This window comes from Microtus ochrogaster, linkage group LG5, assembly GCF_000317375.1.
Source record: "Microtus ochrogaster isolate Prairie Vole_2 linkage group LG5, MicOch1.0, whole genome shotgun sequence".
NCBI classification, from domain to species: domain Eukaryota; kingdom Metazoa; phylum Chordata; class Mammalia; order Rodentia; family Cricetidae; genus Microtus; species Microtus ochrogaster.
The window spans coordinates 55,767,081-55,780,474 of NC_022031.1; the positions used below are offsets into that span (position 1 = coordinate 55,767,081).

A 13,394-nucleotide genomic window follows, 5' to 3' on the forward strand; every position below is an offset into this window, starting at 1 on the left:
GCAGGCAGATCTCTGTGAGTTCGAGACCAGCCTGGTCTACAAGAGCTAGTTCCGGGACAGGCTCCAAAACCACAGAGAAACCCTGTCTTGAAAAAACCAGAAAAAAAAAAAAAGAAAACAACAAAAAAAGGGATAAAGAAAAAAGGTGTCTGTCTAAAATTAGCTTGACTGGTCATACTCGAAATTATACACGAGAGAGCCATAGACACTCAAGGAAATATATCCAGGCAAGTTAAAAGCATTCTTACATGAGCCGGAAGGGAGGATACAGTCAGAACATCAGTTAGCACTATATATTTAACGGGAGTCATAATCAATGTGTGTGCACCTACAGCAATCCCATATCATACCATTCCCATACGGTAACCTGCATATACCCACCATGGAGAAGACTTAGCCTCTTTAACCTGAATGTACAAAATGATGGCCTTGGCCTTGGGGGCTGCTCCGTCGAATTCGGACTTCGTGTAAAAAGTTGCTGAACATCTGAGTTTTCAAATGTGAAGCCTTCCCTCTACCTTAGCCTACAGGAAGAGCCAGTCTCACCTCTCTGGAGCCGCGGCGGCCTGGCTCAGGTCCCTGACTGATGGCCAAGCAGAATGTCGGTACAAGACCTGCAGCAAAGAGAAAACACGGTCAAGCTCTGTTCTGTTTCTGGATTCGAGTCACAGCTAACGGAAGCCATGAAGAGGCAATTGTTCCCACCAGCACTGGCAGTGTGAGAACAGCTCTCCCGGTCCGCTGCACAACCTTGTGTAGATACCATTGTTCTCGGGCTTGGTGCCTCAGACCTTTGCAGTCTCTGGGAACCTCTGTAATTCCTTTGTTCTACCTTTTACTCATGCACACCATATATATAACTGCGAAACAAAACCACAATATCCTTTCAACCTATTGCCTTATGCTGGCAGATGGGAGAGTCCAAGTGCCAAAACACTAATTATCTTTCTCAATTTAATGCTTTATATGGGAAAGCAGGGACTTTAAACTACGAAGGTTGTTGCTATTGTTGCTGTTTTAATTGCCAAGAGGACAGGCGTGGCTGTACACACCTACCACCCCAGGGCTCAGGGAGTAATCGCAGGAGACTTGTAAATTTGAGACCATCCTGGGCTACACAGTAATTTTAAAATTAAAAACAAAAAGCAAAGGACTATAGAAACCTTATTACATCATAATGCTCGTATGATGGTTTATAAGCTTTATCTTTCCTTGATACAGTTTATCTAGATTTAATAGTGATTCTAGAAAATACTGCTATTAGCAGAGTTTTGCTTTCTCTGTCTTTTTTGTTATGTGAGCATTCTAAAGCTGGCTTGTCCATAGAAATATTAGCTGTATAGTCAGTCCAACAGATGAGGATGTGCCTAGTGCGACACAGACAAGACAGACCTCAAAATGAAGCACCATGGGCGGGGGCGGGGGGATACAGAACAAGTAGGTTCAGGGTTGGCTAGCTTGTGTTAGCTTCCTCAGCTTGGGGATAGAGGGTGTAAAGTTCTCCAAGCTTTCTCTACCTGACCATGCAGTAGTTATGGCAAAGACAGTGGTATGGGATGTGTGTGGTGGGGCGGTGGGGGGCTTTGGTCTTGCTGAACTCAGCTATGATCATAAAGGCTAGTTCACTGGCGAGAGCTTCAATGATGCGGCGAGGTTGGAATGCTGCAAGTCCAGAGACCAGTCATCTTGGACCATCTTCAACCTCCTTAATAGCCATCTACTGTCTTCCTCTGTACCTGACCTGACATCCTTGTGACCACTAGGTAAGCCCTGAGGAATGCGTAGACAGACCCCATTTCCCACACCCAGAAGGCTGGGACTGCTGTCAGTCATCATCCATGACTGAGACTCCGGCTTCTCCAGAACCTGCCTACTTGATGCTTGCTTCCACTAATGGATCTCAAAAGTGTCTTGAGCTACAACTTCCTTTGTTCTGTTACTGTGAAATGGCACAGAACTGTGACCATGTTGGAAGATCACATTTGGGTTCCTGAATCTGTGTTCCTGGGCCGTGGCCACTCATTTAACTCCAGAATAAACGATCTCCTCTGCTCCTTTGAGGTGAGAGCTGTTGTGTTTTGTTTTCTACATGCACAGGAAGGACAGAGGAACGATGGAGGCAGGAGACACACTGATGGGGCCAGTCCCGCCCAGACTGCAAAGACAAATGTTACACTGAAAACGTGACTCTAGCTTAAGTCTTATGTTTTAAGCTGGATTTAGTGCTAGTCTTTTAACCTAAGGTGAAATTTTAGGTTAACATCAATAGGCTTTTCTTGTTTGTTTCCTTCGAAACTTGCAGTTTTAAACCAGGTGTGCCTAAAATCTCAGCATTCGGGAGTTTGAGACAGAACAGTGAGTCTCAGGCCAGACTGATTTATACAGACTCGGCCAAGAATAACTCTTTACGGTTTTGCTAGAAGCGTACTTATGTTAAACGTCTTACTTTCTTTTTGTTGGGCTTTCTATAGGTGAAGTTCTTAAGCTGTGGCTCACACACCGTGAAGAGGCAATGACCAATAAAGACAAAAGGAAACAGGTGCTTGGAAACTTCATGAGCATCTCCTTCCGCCTTTCTGTCTTGTCTCCCCTGCTTCTATTACTTGGATATGTGATGAAGTCATCTCAGTTTCTACTAAGATTCCTGAATGTCTTCTCAAAGATATACATGGTTCATATACTCAAAAGTTTTAGCAAATTTATTTTTGTTAACGACTTAACTGGAAAAGCAGTCCCTTCTGAACCTGGCTGGGTTCTAACTGGGAAAAAGGTCAGCCTCCTTCTATCTGTAGAACTCTATACCCCATGTGAATGAGACAAGAAATTCAAGGAGTTCATTTCCAAATGTTTTTCATTCTCTGAAATTCAAATTAATTTTATTTTCCAAATATTTATATAGCCTGTGTTCTGTGCCAGATACTGTCTTAAGAGCATTTAAAAAATTCACCTACTTCTTAGGCAATTTCATGAGGTACTTTTCTTATTTTACAGGTAAGAAAAGTGAGATACAAGAGTAATGAGTAACCCGATAGTGAAGGCACAGGCCTTTAACCCCAGCACTTGGGAGGCAGAGACGGGCAGATCTGAGTTTGAGGCCAGCCTGGTGCAGAGTGAGTTCCGGGACAGTGAGAGCTGCACAGAGAAACCGTGTGTGTGTGTGTGTGTGTGTGTGTGTGTGTGTGTGTGTGTGTGTGTGTGTAGGGGGGAAGAGCAATGAGTAACTTAGATGCATAATAATGGGAAAATAGCTGGGAGACCCCCTGCGTTTGGGGTCCATAGTCTTTCACAACAGTCTGGCTCAGTGGCCTATGGTGAACTATCTCCTAGTAAAAAGTGGCTTTCTATATAAAATCTAGAACTGACACCTGAGAAACTTAAATCAATTAAATTTCAGTTGATAATTGTAAAGACTGAAATGTCACACACAGAAACCAAGAAATAAATAGCAGAAAAAGGATGGAAACAAACTGAGTTTCACAGCATTCTGGAATCCAGAAAATGTGTGTTGGTCTAGCAAAAGAAGGCAGAGTTAACAGTGGCCACACTGGAAATGTGCTCCTGACAATGATGGAAACCGGGAATCAGGATCGTTGGCTGCTCAGGATTCAGAACGGAGTTGGAAGAAGGCAAAAACCAGGGCCTGCCTTTACAAACTAGCAGAGTGTGGGCCAAGAGCAACCCAGGGAGGCTCTGCGCTTGCCTAGCTGGGATCAGTTCTCCGTACCACAAAACAGAGCTGTGCTACAGGCCCCACGCTCAGCAAAGCATTGTACAACACTGCATGGCCACTGGGAAGAGCCAACTGCAGGCTTACAAGAGGACCTCAGCTCCTCACTGCAAGCATGCTCTTGTGAGGTCCCCAAAGCAAAGCCCACACGGAGTTAAGAGCATGTGGGAGAACAGGAACAGGAAAGATCCCACTTGTAACCCATAAAAACTCATTTTCTAAGACAGGGTTTCTCTTGTCCTGGAGCTCACTCTGTAGACAGAGTGGCCTCACACTCAGAGATCCATCCTGCCTGTCTCCTGAGTGCTGGGATTGAAGGTGAGCACTACCATGCTCAAAAAAAACAAAAACAATTCTTTATAAAAAGATGTATTCTCTTATAGTTTATTACTTTTTTTTTTTTGGTTTTTCGAGACAGGGTTTCTCTGTGGTTTTGGAGCCTGTCCTGGAACTAGCTCTTGTAGACCAGGCTGGTCTCGAACTCACAGAGATCCGCCTGCCTCTGCCTCCCCAGTGCTGGGATTAAAGGCGTGCGCCACCAACGCCTGGCTATAATTTATTTTTATTTGTATAAACATTTTGCCTCTGTGTATGTATGTATGTGTACTTTGTGTGCCTGGAGCTCAAAAAAGGCCGGAAGAGACAGAAGGATTCCCTGAAACTGGGGTTACCAATGGGTTGCAAGCCCACATGGATGCTAGAAACCAAATCCAGGTTCTCTCCAGAGCAGACAGTGGCATCTCTTGAGCCCCAGAACATAATCCTTACGTATAAATAGAATTAGTCAAATATGTGTGTTAAATCCAAACACTATGACATTATATATATCCTATATATATTCTATATAGAGGGCTTGAGCATCTGTAGATGTTGGCCCCTGTTGAGTTCCAGAACCCATCCCCCATTGAAACCAGGGGACAACTGTAACTAAGAAAGGATAAAGATGTCACAGAAGTGATGACTTGGGTCTCCTGGAACTGGAGCTCCTAATGACTGTGAGCCACCATATGGGTGCTGGTACCCAAACCCAGGTCCTCTTCAAGAGCAGCAAGGGCTCCTTAACACTTTATTGACCAACCATTTCCCCAACCCCAACAGCCCCAATTTGTAAACAGAAAACTTCCTCAATGTTCTATTGTAGAGAACAGCATACTAAATACTATAACTATTTTCTATCCCTTCTTATATTTAAACTAACAGTAAAAGACACTTTCATGTTTTCACAAAAATTTTATAAGTCACGAACCAATCATAATTTCCCCTAAATCATTTTGCTGTTCTACGTTTATGTGGCCATTTTCTTTAGTTTAATGGGTTAGCAATATAACTTCCAAATACAGGGAGAAAAAAATAATGGAAAAGCGAAAATATATATATATATATTTTCGAGACAGGGTTACTCTGTAGCTTTGGAGCCTGTCCTGGCACTAGCTCTTGGTAGACCAGGCTGGCCTCAAACTCAGAGATCCGCCTGCCTCTGCCTCCCGAGTGCTGGGATTAAAGGCGTGTGCCACCACCGCCCGGTTTTTTTTTTTCTAAGATTTATTTATTGTGTATATAGCATTCTGCCTACATGCATGCTTGCAGGCCAGAGGAAGGCACCAGATCTCATTATAGATGGTTGTAAGCCACCATGTGGTTGCTGGGAATTGAACTCAGGACCTTTAGACAAGCAGGCGATACTCTTAACCACTGAGCCATCTCTCCAGCCCCCTAAAAAATATATTTAATGATTTCCTAGATATGACCCTGGAAGCAGAGGCAACACAACAAAGATAGACATATAGGACCACATTAAAATTGAATTTCAGTTAAATGAAAATCAACAGAGTATCTTCATATTAAAAAAAAAAAAACGAAGTCAATAACCCAGGCCTAGAGTTATTGATTTATAGTCTGTAACCTATAATCCCCAGCACTCTGAAGGCTGAGGCAGAAAGAACAGTAATAATTCAAGGCCAGCCTTGGTCCAGTAAGTTGAAACCAGTTTGGGCTACACAAGACCCTGGCTCATTAAACAATGAAAAAACAACGAAATTAGCAGTAGAATGAAAGACAACCTACAGAGTCAGAGAAAATAGTTGCAATGATATGCTTGATAAGGAGTTAACAAAGAACTCAGATAATTAAGTAGCAAATCAGGTCATAACCACCACCATGAAAATGGGGAGTTTGTAATTTTAGAACTCCTGAAGCTGAGGCAGGAGGACTGTCATGAGTTTGAGGCCAGGCAGGATTACATGGCAAAACTCTCCCTTCAACACTGAAAAGACAGAGAACTTGCTGCCACGTGACACAGATGAGCCTTGATATGTAAAATGAACAGGGCTGTGGGACTCCAACCATATGAGGTAATGAGACAGGAAAGAACGGTAGTACCGAGGTGGAGGGCGAGGGTTAGTGTGCAAAGGCTCAGAACTTCGGCTTTACAAGAGGAAAAAGTTTAGGGGATGTGTTGCACAGTTTTAATATAATTACCACTGAACATTTAAAAACCGTATTTCTCTAATTTTAGAGATTTTCATACAAATATACAATGAAATATTAGATCTATCCCCATTTCCCAACTTCCTCATATCTCCCCCAACTTCACCTTTTTTTAAATTCTGTTTTTGATCACCCACTAAGCCGAATTGCTGCATGGGTAGGTATGAAGTCATTGGCCAGAACACCCACCAGAGGGAGCACTCAGAAGTCAGTGAATTCTCCTTTGCTGAGCAGCTATCGACCGGCAACAGCTCCTCAGTTCAGGATGGGGTCTAGACAGTACCATCCCTCTATGCCTGAATTTTGGGTAGCTTAACCTCGTTAGCATCCAGTGGTTGGGAGGATTCGTTCGTTCAGAAGATGGAGTTCAAAGGCCAGCAGTCTCCTAGCAACAGCTGACAACTGACTCTGCCTCCAGTTTAGGGATGTACCAACACTCTCTTTTGCCTCCTTAAGCAGACTTTGGAGCCCATTCATTCTCTATGGGATACCTTGCTCAGCCTAGATACAAGGTGGGGAATTGTGGGGTGGCTTGGTCCTGCCCCTAATAGATGTGCCAGAATTAGTTGACTCCCCATGGGAAGCCTGAACCCTCTTGAGTAAATGAGGCGAGGTACAGGAAGCAGGAGGGGAGTGGGGACTGGGATTGGTATATAAAATGAAAAAGAGCCCAGGGTGGTGGCGCACGCCTTTAATCCCAGCACTCAGGAGGCAGAGGCAGGCGGATCTCTGTGAGTTCAAGACCAGCCTGGTCTACAAGAGCTAGTTCCAGGACAGGCCCCAAAGCTAGAGAAGCCCTGTCTTGAAAAACTAAAAAAAAAATGAAAGATTAAATTTTAAAAAATTAAAAAAAAATTCCAAATGTAGGGAGAACTGCAAATTCCCTACATTTTGCAAACATGCACACTTAATGGGAGCTGCTGCTAAGCTTTTGTATTTTATCTGACAACAAAGTATCTGAATAGAAGCAAGTTCTAATTTGTAAAATGTTGAATGAAGAGTATATAAATAACCAATCAGGAAATACTTTAATTCCTTTTTACTGCCTCTTGGTGAACTTGAGTAAATATTTAATTCTTTTTGTATGGGACGCGTATAATCAAGAGTTAAAAATTAGACATCTAAGGTTGACATTTGAGTCTTTTTGATCAGGTTTTTTCCGAACTTTCCTCCAGTTGGGAATGGGTTTATAATCTGCCCCCGTGTTACTAGGGCTGTGTCCTATGGCTGTGGCATTGTGCATACAGGTCAAGGTGGTGAGTGGCTGGCTACCACTGGTTCCCTGCCACAAGATAAATGCATACAGCAGTTTCGAATGCATACAAAATCTACTATGTGGATTATTTGTGGAGCTGATAGAACCATTTTTACGGAAACTAGGATCATATCCTTTTAATCAGCTGTTGGGATATATTTTAAAATAAAAGCCAAATGAGCTTAAAAAAAAGAAACCGTGCTTCTAAGAAGATGCAAATTCAAACTACCCTGATTTCATTACGTGCTATCTACATGTTAAGCATCACACTGCATACTGTATTTGTACAAATTTAAGTTGAAAGCCTAGCACATGGGAGGCCGAGTTTGATTTCTGAAAACAAAATGAAAATCTTTATAGTAATAACATTACATAATTTATAATTTTAGTAACAAATTTTTGGGGGTGTTCTAAGTTAATGATAAACGCAAAATGTGAGGTAAAAATGTTTTTACTTTTGCAGAAAATGAACAGGAATTTGTATGGTTTAATGTGCTCTAACATGTTAGCCCTAGAATGAAAATAAAAGTTTACTTATTCCATGTTCTCCAGTTCATCTGCCCCACCTCTCTTCCATTGAGATGATCCATTTAAAAATCTCTTAACTGAGTCTTAGAGACTTCTCAAAGCCTTGTAGGTAGCCTAAGCACTAACCTGGTTAACTTGTTCTCTGGAAAATCCATGCCCATGGCAAAGTGTCTCAGCACGAAATCCTCACACGTGCAGTTGAAGCAGATACTGTAGTCACAACAGAATCGATTTAAGGAAGTTGATCCAGCCTCCCCATCAGAGAACCTAAAGTTGGAATTTGACTCTGTAGTCAACTTTCCACTCAACATCCTTTTGCCTGTTTTATTTTACAGCCACAAATCATACACATAAGGCCCTAGGGATGGCAGTGCTCTGAGACAGTCATGTCTACCCTTAACTCCTACAGGATTCAGAGATCCATGCATGATTCACGGCTAACTACTGTCCTTACCTCATTCTCAAGGCTTTAAAAATGACTTTTACTCTCTGCAAATATTTTTAAAACTTGAAATGTAAAACTTTGCAAATTTTAATGCTTTTTTGGAATTAGGTCTTACTAAGCAGCCCTGGCTAGACTTTAGAGACCCACCTTCACTGCTGAGATTAAAGGCCTACGTTGCCACACCAAATTTGTACATTTAAGTTTCTTTGAAAGCATGTTTTTGATCCATGCTCTTTACCTACTACTAAATGAAAACTATTTGTGGGTAAAACTGCATCTTCACTCACAAAATGATCCATTTTCACAGAACTTAACCTTTCAGTTTCTCAGGATGCTGAGTAATATGCCTAACTAGGGAGACTCAGTAGTGACATTCAGCCTTGGTTGTCCATATAACACACCTGGGATGAAGAACCTGCCTTCCTTCACCAATTAGCCTGCTGGGCATTTTAATTGATACACATCTAGCCCACTGTGGGAAGGAACCATTCCCAGGCAAGTGGGCCTTTGACTGTAAATGTGATTGAGAGAAGCCAGTAAATTTAACTGGTCAGAAGGAAATCACAGGCCCATTTCCAGTCAATGTATTCCCTGACTAACCCTATTAAGTGACTAAGTGGCAATCCAATTGTATAAACAATGTCATAATTTCCAAATATTCATTTCTAGAAACTTTTTAAAAAATTAAGTGAAACAAAAAAAAGGCCGGGCAATGGTGGCGCACGCCTTTAATCCCAGCACTCAGGAGGCAGAGGTAGGCGGATCTCTGAGTTCGAGACCAGCCTGGTCTACAGAGCTAGTTCCAGGACAGGCTCCAAAGCCAGAGAAACCCTGTCTCAAAAAACCAAAAAGTGTTCATCTGGTTATCCACTGGATAAATTATCTTTACACAGCTAAACAGATCACTCTTGACACTAGTTAAGTGGTGGGAAACTGGTAAGAGCTCAACACTGAAAACCAGCTTCTGAACCTCTCCAGCAGCACTTCCACAGCATGCTAACTTCACTCCCTGGTTAAGCTCTAGGATGCTTTCTTTTTCCAAACTATGACCAAAGGATTAGACGTTTCTGTTGGTTAAAATGGTATATGCAGGCTTAAGTCACAAAACCCAAGTTGGATGACTATGCTGTACCTTGAGTGCTCTAACTACATTGACAGACCCTGCCACCCTGTCCTTCACAACCTAACTAAGAGCAGACCACCAGCAGCTTGGGTCTAGATGTTCCTTAGTGCAGTTTCTGGACACCAGTAACTTTCTGTAAGAGTCAAAGCTACACTAGGGGTGTATGCTTATAATTGGGAAGGCACTGTGACTAAGCACGACCCAGGGTGCTGACCCCATCATCTTAAATAACCCTAATTAGCCATACCTGGTGGTCCAAGCCTTTCATTTCAGTATCCTGGAGCAAATAGATGAACTTCTCTGAGACCACGCCCCACAAAAAGCCCAGACTTAAGGGTCACATAATCAGTCTATCAACCTAATTTAGCCTTTAAATTGGCCTAGTGCCCTCTAGAAAAGCTTACTGTTCCTTTTCACTTGTCCCATTTCTTACACACCTCTAAATGGTTCACTGCATGGCTTGCTCAGCAGTTAAAAGAACCCATTCTCTTGCTAAGGACTCAGGTTCAGCTCCCAGCACCTATGTGGTGGCTTAAATCGCCTCCAACTACAGTGCCAGGCAATCTTTTTTTAAATTTATTTATTTTGTATACAATATTCTTTCTGCATTATGCCTGAAGCACTAGACCTCATTACAGATGGCTGTAAACCACCATGTGGTTGCTGGGAACTGAACTCAGGACCCTTGGAAGAGCAGACAATGCTCTTAACCGCTGAGCCACCTCTCCAGCCCAGTTCCAGGCAATCTTACACCCTTTTCTAATCTCTGCTTGCACCAGACACCCGAGACACCCAAACATGCAATAAATTAAAAAAACCTGTTTTCTAAAAAAAGTCAACAAATTTTAACCGATTAAGTCAATTTATTAAAACAGTTGACTTAGGCATCTGCAATGGTTACTTCAACCTCCACGCCCGGCTCAATACTGATGGATGTAATCTGTTTAACTATCTCGGAGGGGCTGTGCAAGTCAATGAGGCGCTTGTGGATTCTCATTTGGAAACGATCCCACGTCTTGGAGCCTTCCCCACAAGGTGTTTTTCTTGTAGTGATCCTCAGGGTCTACAACGAAACAGAAGAAACCGAAGTGTACCTCCGAGCCATGTTTCCCGTCCACCAACAGGTGTTAGGCCCCAGCAACTTCCGCTTGCTAAATTGTACAAAGTCATTTCCCGTTGGTGTCTTTAAGCATTCCCCGGGCAACCAAACCCCGTGACACCAAGCAGAGCCGTTTCAGACCACCGGAGATTCTGGCACTTACCTTGGTGGGCATGCGCACGGGCCCCTTCACTTTCAGGTTCTTCTCCTTGGCGCCTCTGATCAGGTCGGCACACACTGAGGGGCCAAGAGACAGACGCTCTTTCATTTCGGTTAACTCAACCCAACCCAGTCGCCCCTGGGAAGTTGGCCCATCGGCTCAGAATAGCGTAAAAACTATCACTGCCATTCAACACAGTAGGGATCTCCTCACCGCCGACCGCCCCGCAGCTGAGTAGAGCGCCCGAGGCGCGAGCCCCGACCCCGCCACACTGACCCTTCTCCAGCGACTTCACGTTGCGGCTGGTGAGCGTGATCCGGATGCGGTGGATCGCCACCTCGGGCTCCACGGGCGTCTTCCCGGTGTCTTTGAAAGCCTGTTACCACCCCGGCGGGAAAACAAACAGCGACCCGTAAATGGCGGCCCGCTCCGGAGACGCCGACGCCACCGGGGCCGTCGCCGCGGCGGGAAACCCTAGGCTCGCCGGCGCCCGGGAACGCGAGCCCCGCAGACGCCCCGGGCCGCGCGGCGCCGTCCCCCGCCTCACCATGGCTGCGTGCGGGCTTCCTGACCGACTTGTTCCTCGGCGGGGAGCGAACAGCGGTGAGTCAGGACCGGAGCAGGCCGAGCGGAGCTCCGCGGCGCACACCACCACGCCTCAGAAAGGAGGGCGGAAGGGGCGGCGGGCGCTTATATAAGCACGCTCACATCCGGGTCCCTCGCGCCCCGGAACGGGAAGTGTCCCCGTCCGCCGAGGGGCGGCCGCGGGAGGCCGGGCTGCGACGCTCGCGGGTTGGCGGGAAAAAGGAGAGGCCGCGCGCACGCCCCCTGTCGGCTCGGCTGAGTCCCTGCCCTGAACCGGAGGACGCGGGAGGCTGGAACCCGGTGAACATCCAGTCCCTGCGGTCTTAAGAGCGACAGACGCTTCCCGTGCACACCCAATCCACGTGATTTGTCCTGGCAAGTGATCCACTTTCCTGGGTTTAAGTGGCACGCGCCTTGGGGAGGAGCGATCCGACGAGCCCGGCGTTTAAATTTATTTACTTTCGGTGCTGGAGCTAGAATCCGGGGCTCAGCAGGAGAAAGAAAGCACCTAACCCACGAGCCCGACACCCCGAGTTCGGTCCTGTGAGTCCACGGTGGAAGGAGAGACTGGATTCCGGAAAGTTGTCTTCTGACTTCCCATCGAGAGCTGTGGCACCCACTCCCACCCCCCTATTAATAACCCAAATTACATTTTTAAAAATTATTCGAAGCCGGGCGGTGGTGGCGCACGCCTTTAATCCCAGCACTTAGGAGGCAGAGGCAGGCGGATCTCTGTGAGTTCGAGACCAGCCTGGTCTACAAGAGCTAGTTCCAAAACCACAGAGAAACCCTGTCTCGAAAAAACCAAAAAAAATAAAAATAAAAATAAAAAAAAAATAAAAATTATTCGAAAACTGTTTTTCAGAGCCGAAATGCCCTTTTGTGACATCTCCGCTTTGGACATCCCAGAACATTGGAAATGTCTATATCGGCTAGGAAAGACCCGAGTTTAGCGTCCACACCTTCAGCTAAGAGAAGGCGAAGTCCAACCCCAGGGCTGTGGGGTCACAGCGCAGGTACCTGCAGCCCGGCCTGGCACGTGGGTGCCCAGTTTTAACACATCCTCTCCTCTAGGTCGTGATGACCCAATGTGTACTGGCTAAGACCTCCGAGGACTCCTCGGGACGAAGCATCTGTTCATAATAAAACCCGTGTCCAAACACGGCTGAAGGAAAGCCAAGCCAGGTCAAATGCCCTGGGAAGCAGGGAAGGGTGCAGGTTGACCTCCCTCTCCAAAATCCCTCCCCGTCAAGGGTAAGGACTTGGTCAACTAGACTATAAACACGGAGGTGGGTTTAGGACAGGACAGGAGAAAATAACAGAGTTATTTGCCCAGACCTGCCAGACTGGTGAGGGTCTGAGCACTGGTCTCTTCCAATCAGGACTCCATTTAAAGACTTTCTCTTTTGATCTTTGCGAGAGAACTACATTTTAGGAAGGGCACTGGCTTGCTGGGTGATACTCAACCTAGCTAGGAACCGGCTTTCTGGTTCGCAACGTACATGTTGTTTTGCATTGAACAATTAAGATTGGTGTTAAAACTAGATTTTTTTCAAGATCACTTATTTTTAAATATAACCCATTGACTGCAAAACCTCTCCTAGTATATTTCAAAATACAAATCTGAAATATGTATTCTTTTTTTCTTTTCTTGCTTAGTTGTTTTGCCTTTTTGAGACTAGGTCTTACTAAGTAGTTTTGGCTGACCTGGAATTTCTAGGTATCTCCCCACCTCTGCCTCCAGAGTGCTGAGATTAAAGGTATTGGCCACCACCCCAGCTAAAACCTGCATTCTTATTTTAGATCCTGTGACCTCCATGAAACTTTATAGCATTATCTGCAGCAAATAGACAAATGCATACTCGCCCAGCATCGTGAGCTGTGATTTGTATTAGTATCAAGAGGAGTTGCATCTTCAGAAGCCTGGACAGCCATGCTCCAGGGTTGTCTGGGAACTCAATGGAGTGCTTGAGAAGTACAATTAG

General features: G+C 45.0%; 1 protein-coding gene and 1 non-coding gene across 2 annotated transcripts; both read right to left on the bottom strand.

Annotated features, from left to right (window-relative positions):
- Positions 1-10,408: 10,408 nt before the first annotated feature.
- Positions 10,409-11,504, bottom strand: Rps20 (ribosomal protein S20). Its single transcript, XM_005362267.2, has 4 exons — positions 11,372-11,504; positions 11,101-11,200; positions 10,828-10,901; positions 10,409-10,628 (listed from the first exon to the last, which is right to left on the bottom strand). Exons 1-4 carry the CDS (start codon positions 11,372-11,374, stop codon positions 10,446-10,448), a joined length of 360 nt encoding a protein of 119 aa, XP_005362324.1. The 5' UTR covers positions 11,375-11,504; the 3' UTR covers positions 10,409-10,445.
- LOC113457755 lies at positions 10,977-11,042 on the bottom strand. Its single transcript, XR_003378256.1, has one exon. It is a non-coding gene; the product is annotated as a small nucleolar RNA U54 (small nucleolar RNA).
- Positions 11,505-13,394: the final 1,890 nt, after the last annotated feature.

Bases quoted from the DNA above. Each gene is read 5' to 3' on its own strand.
- Rps20 (XM_005362267.2), bottom strand. The intron at 10,902-11,100 runs GTCAGTGTGGCG...TTGGCCCCTCAG, and splicing joins CGTGAAGTCGCTGGAGAAGG to TGTGTGCCGACCTGATCAGA. The intron at 10,629-10,827 runs GTAAGTGCCAGA...GTTTCGTTGTAG, and splicing joins CCGTGCGCATGCCCACCAAG to ACCCTGAGGATCACTACAAG.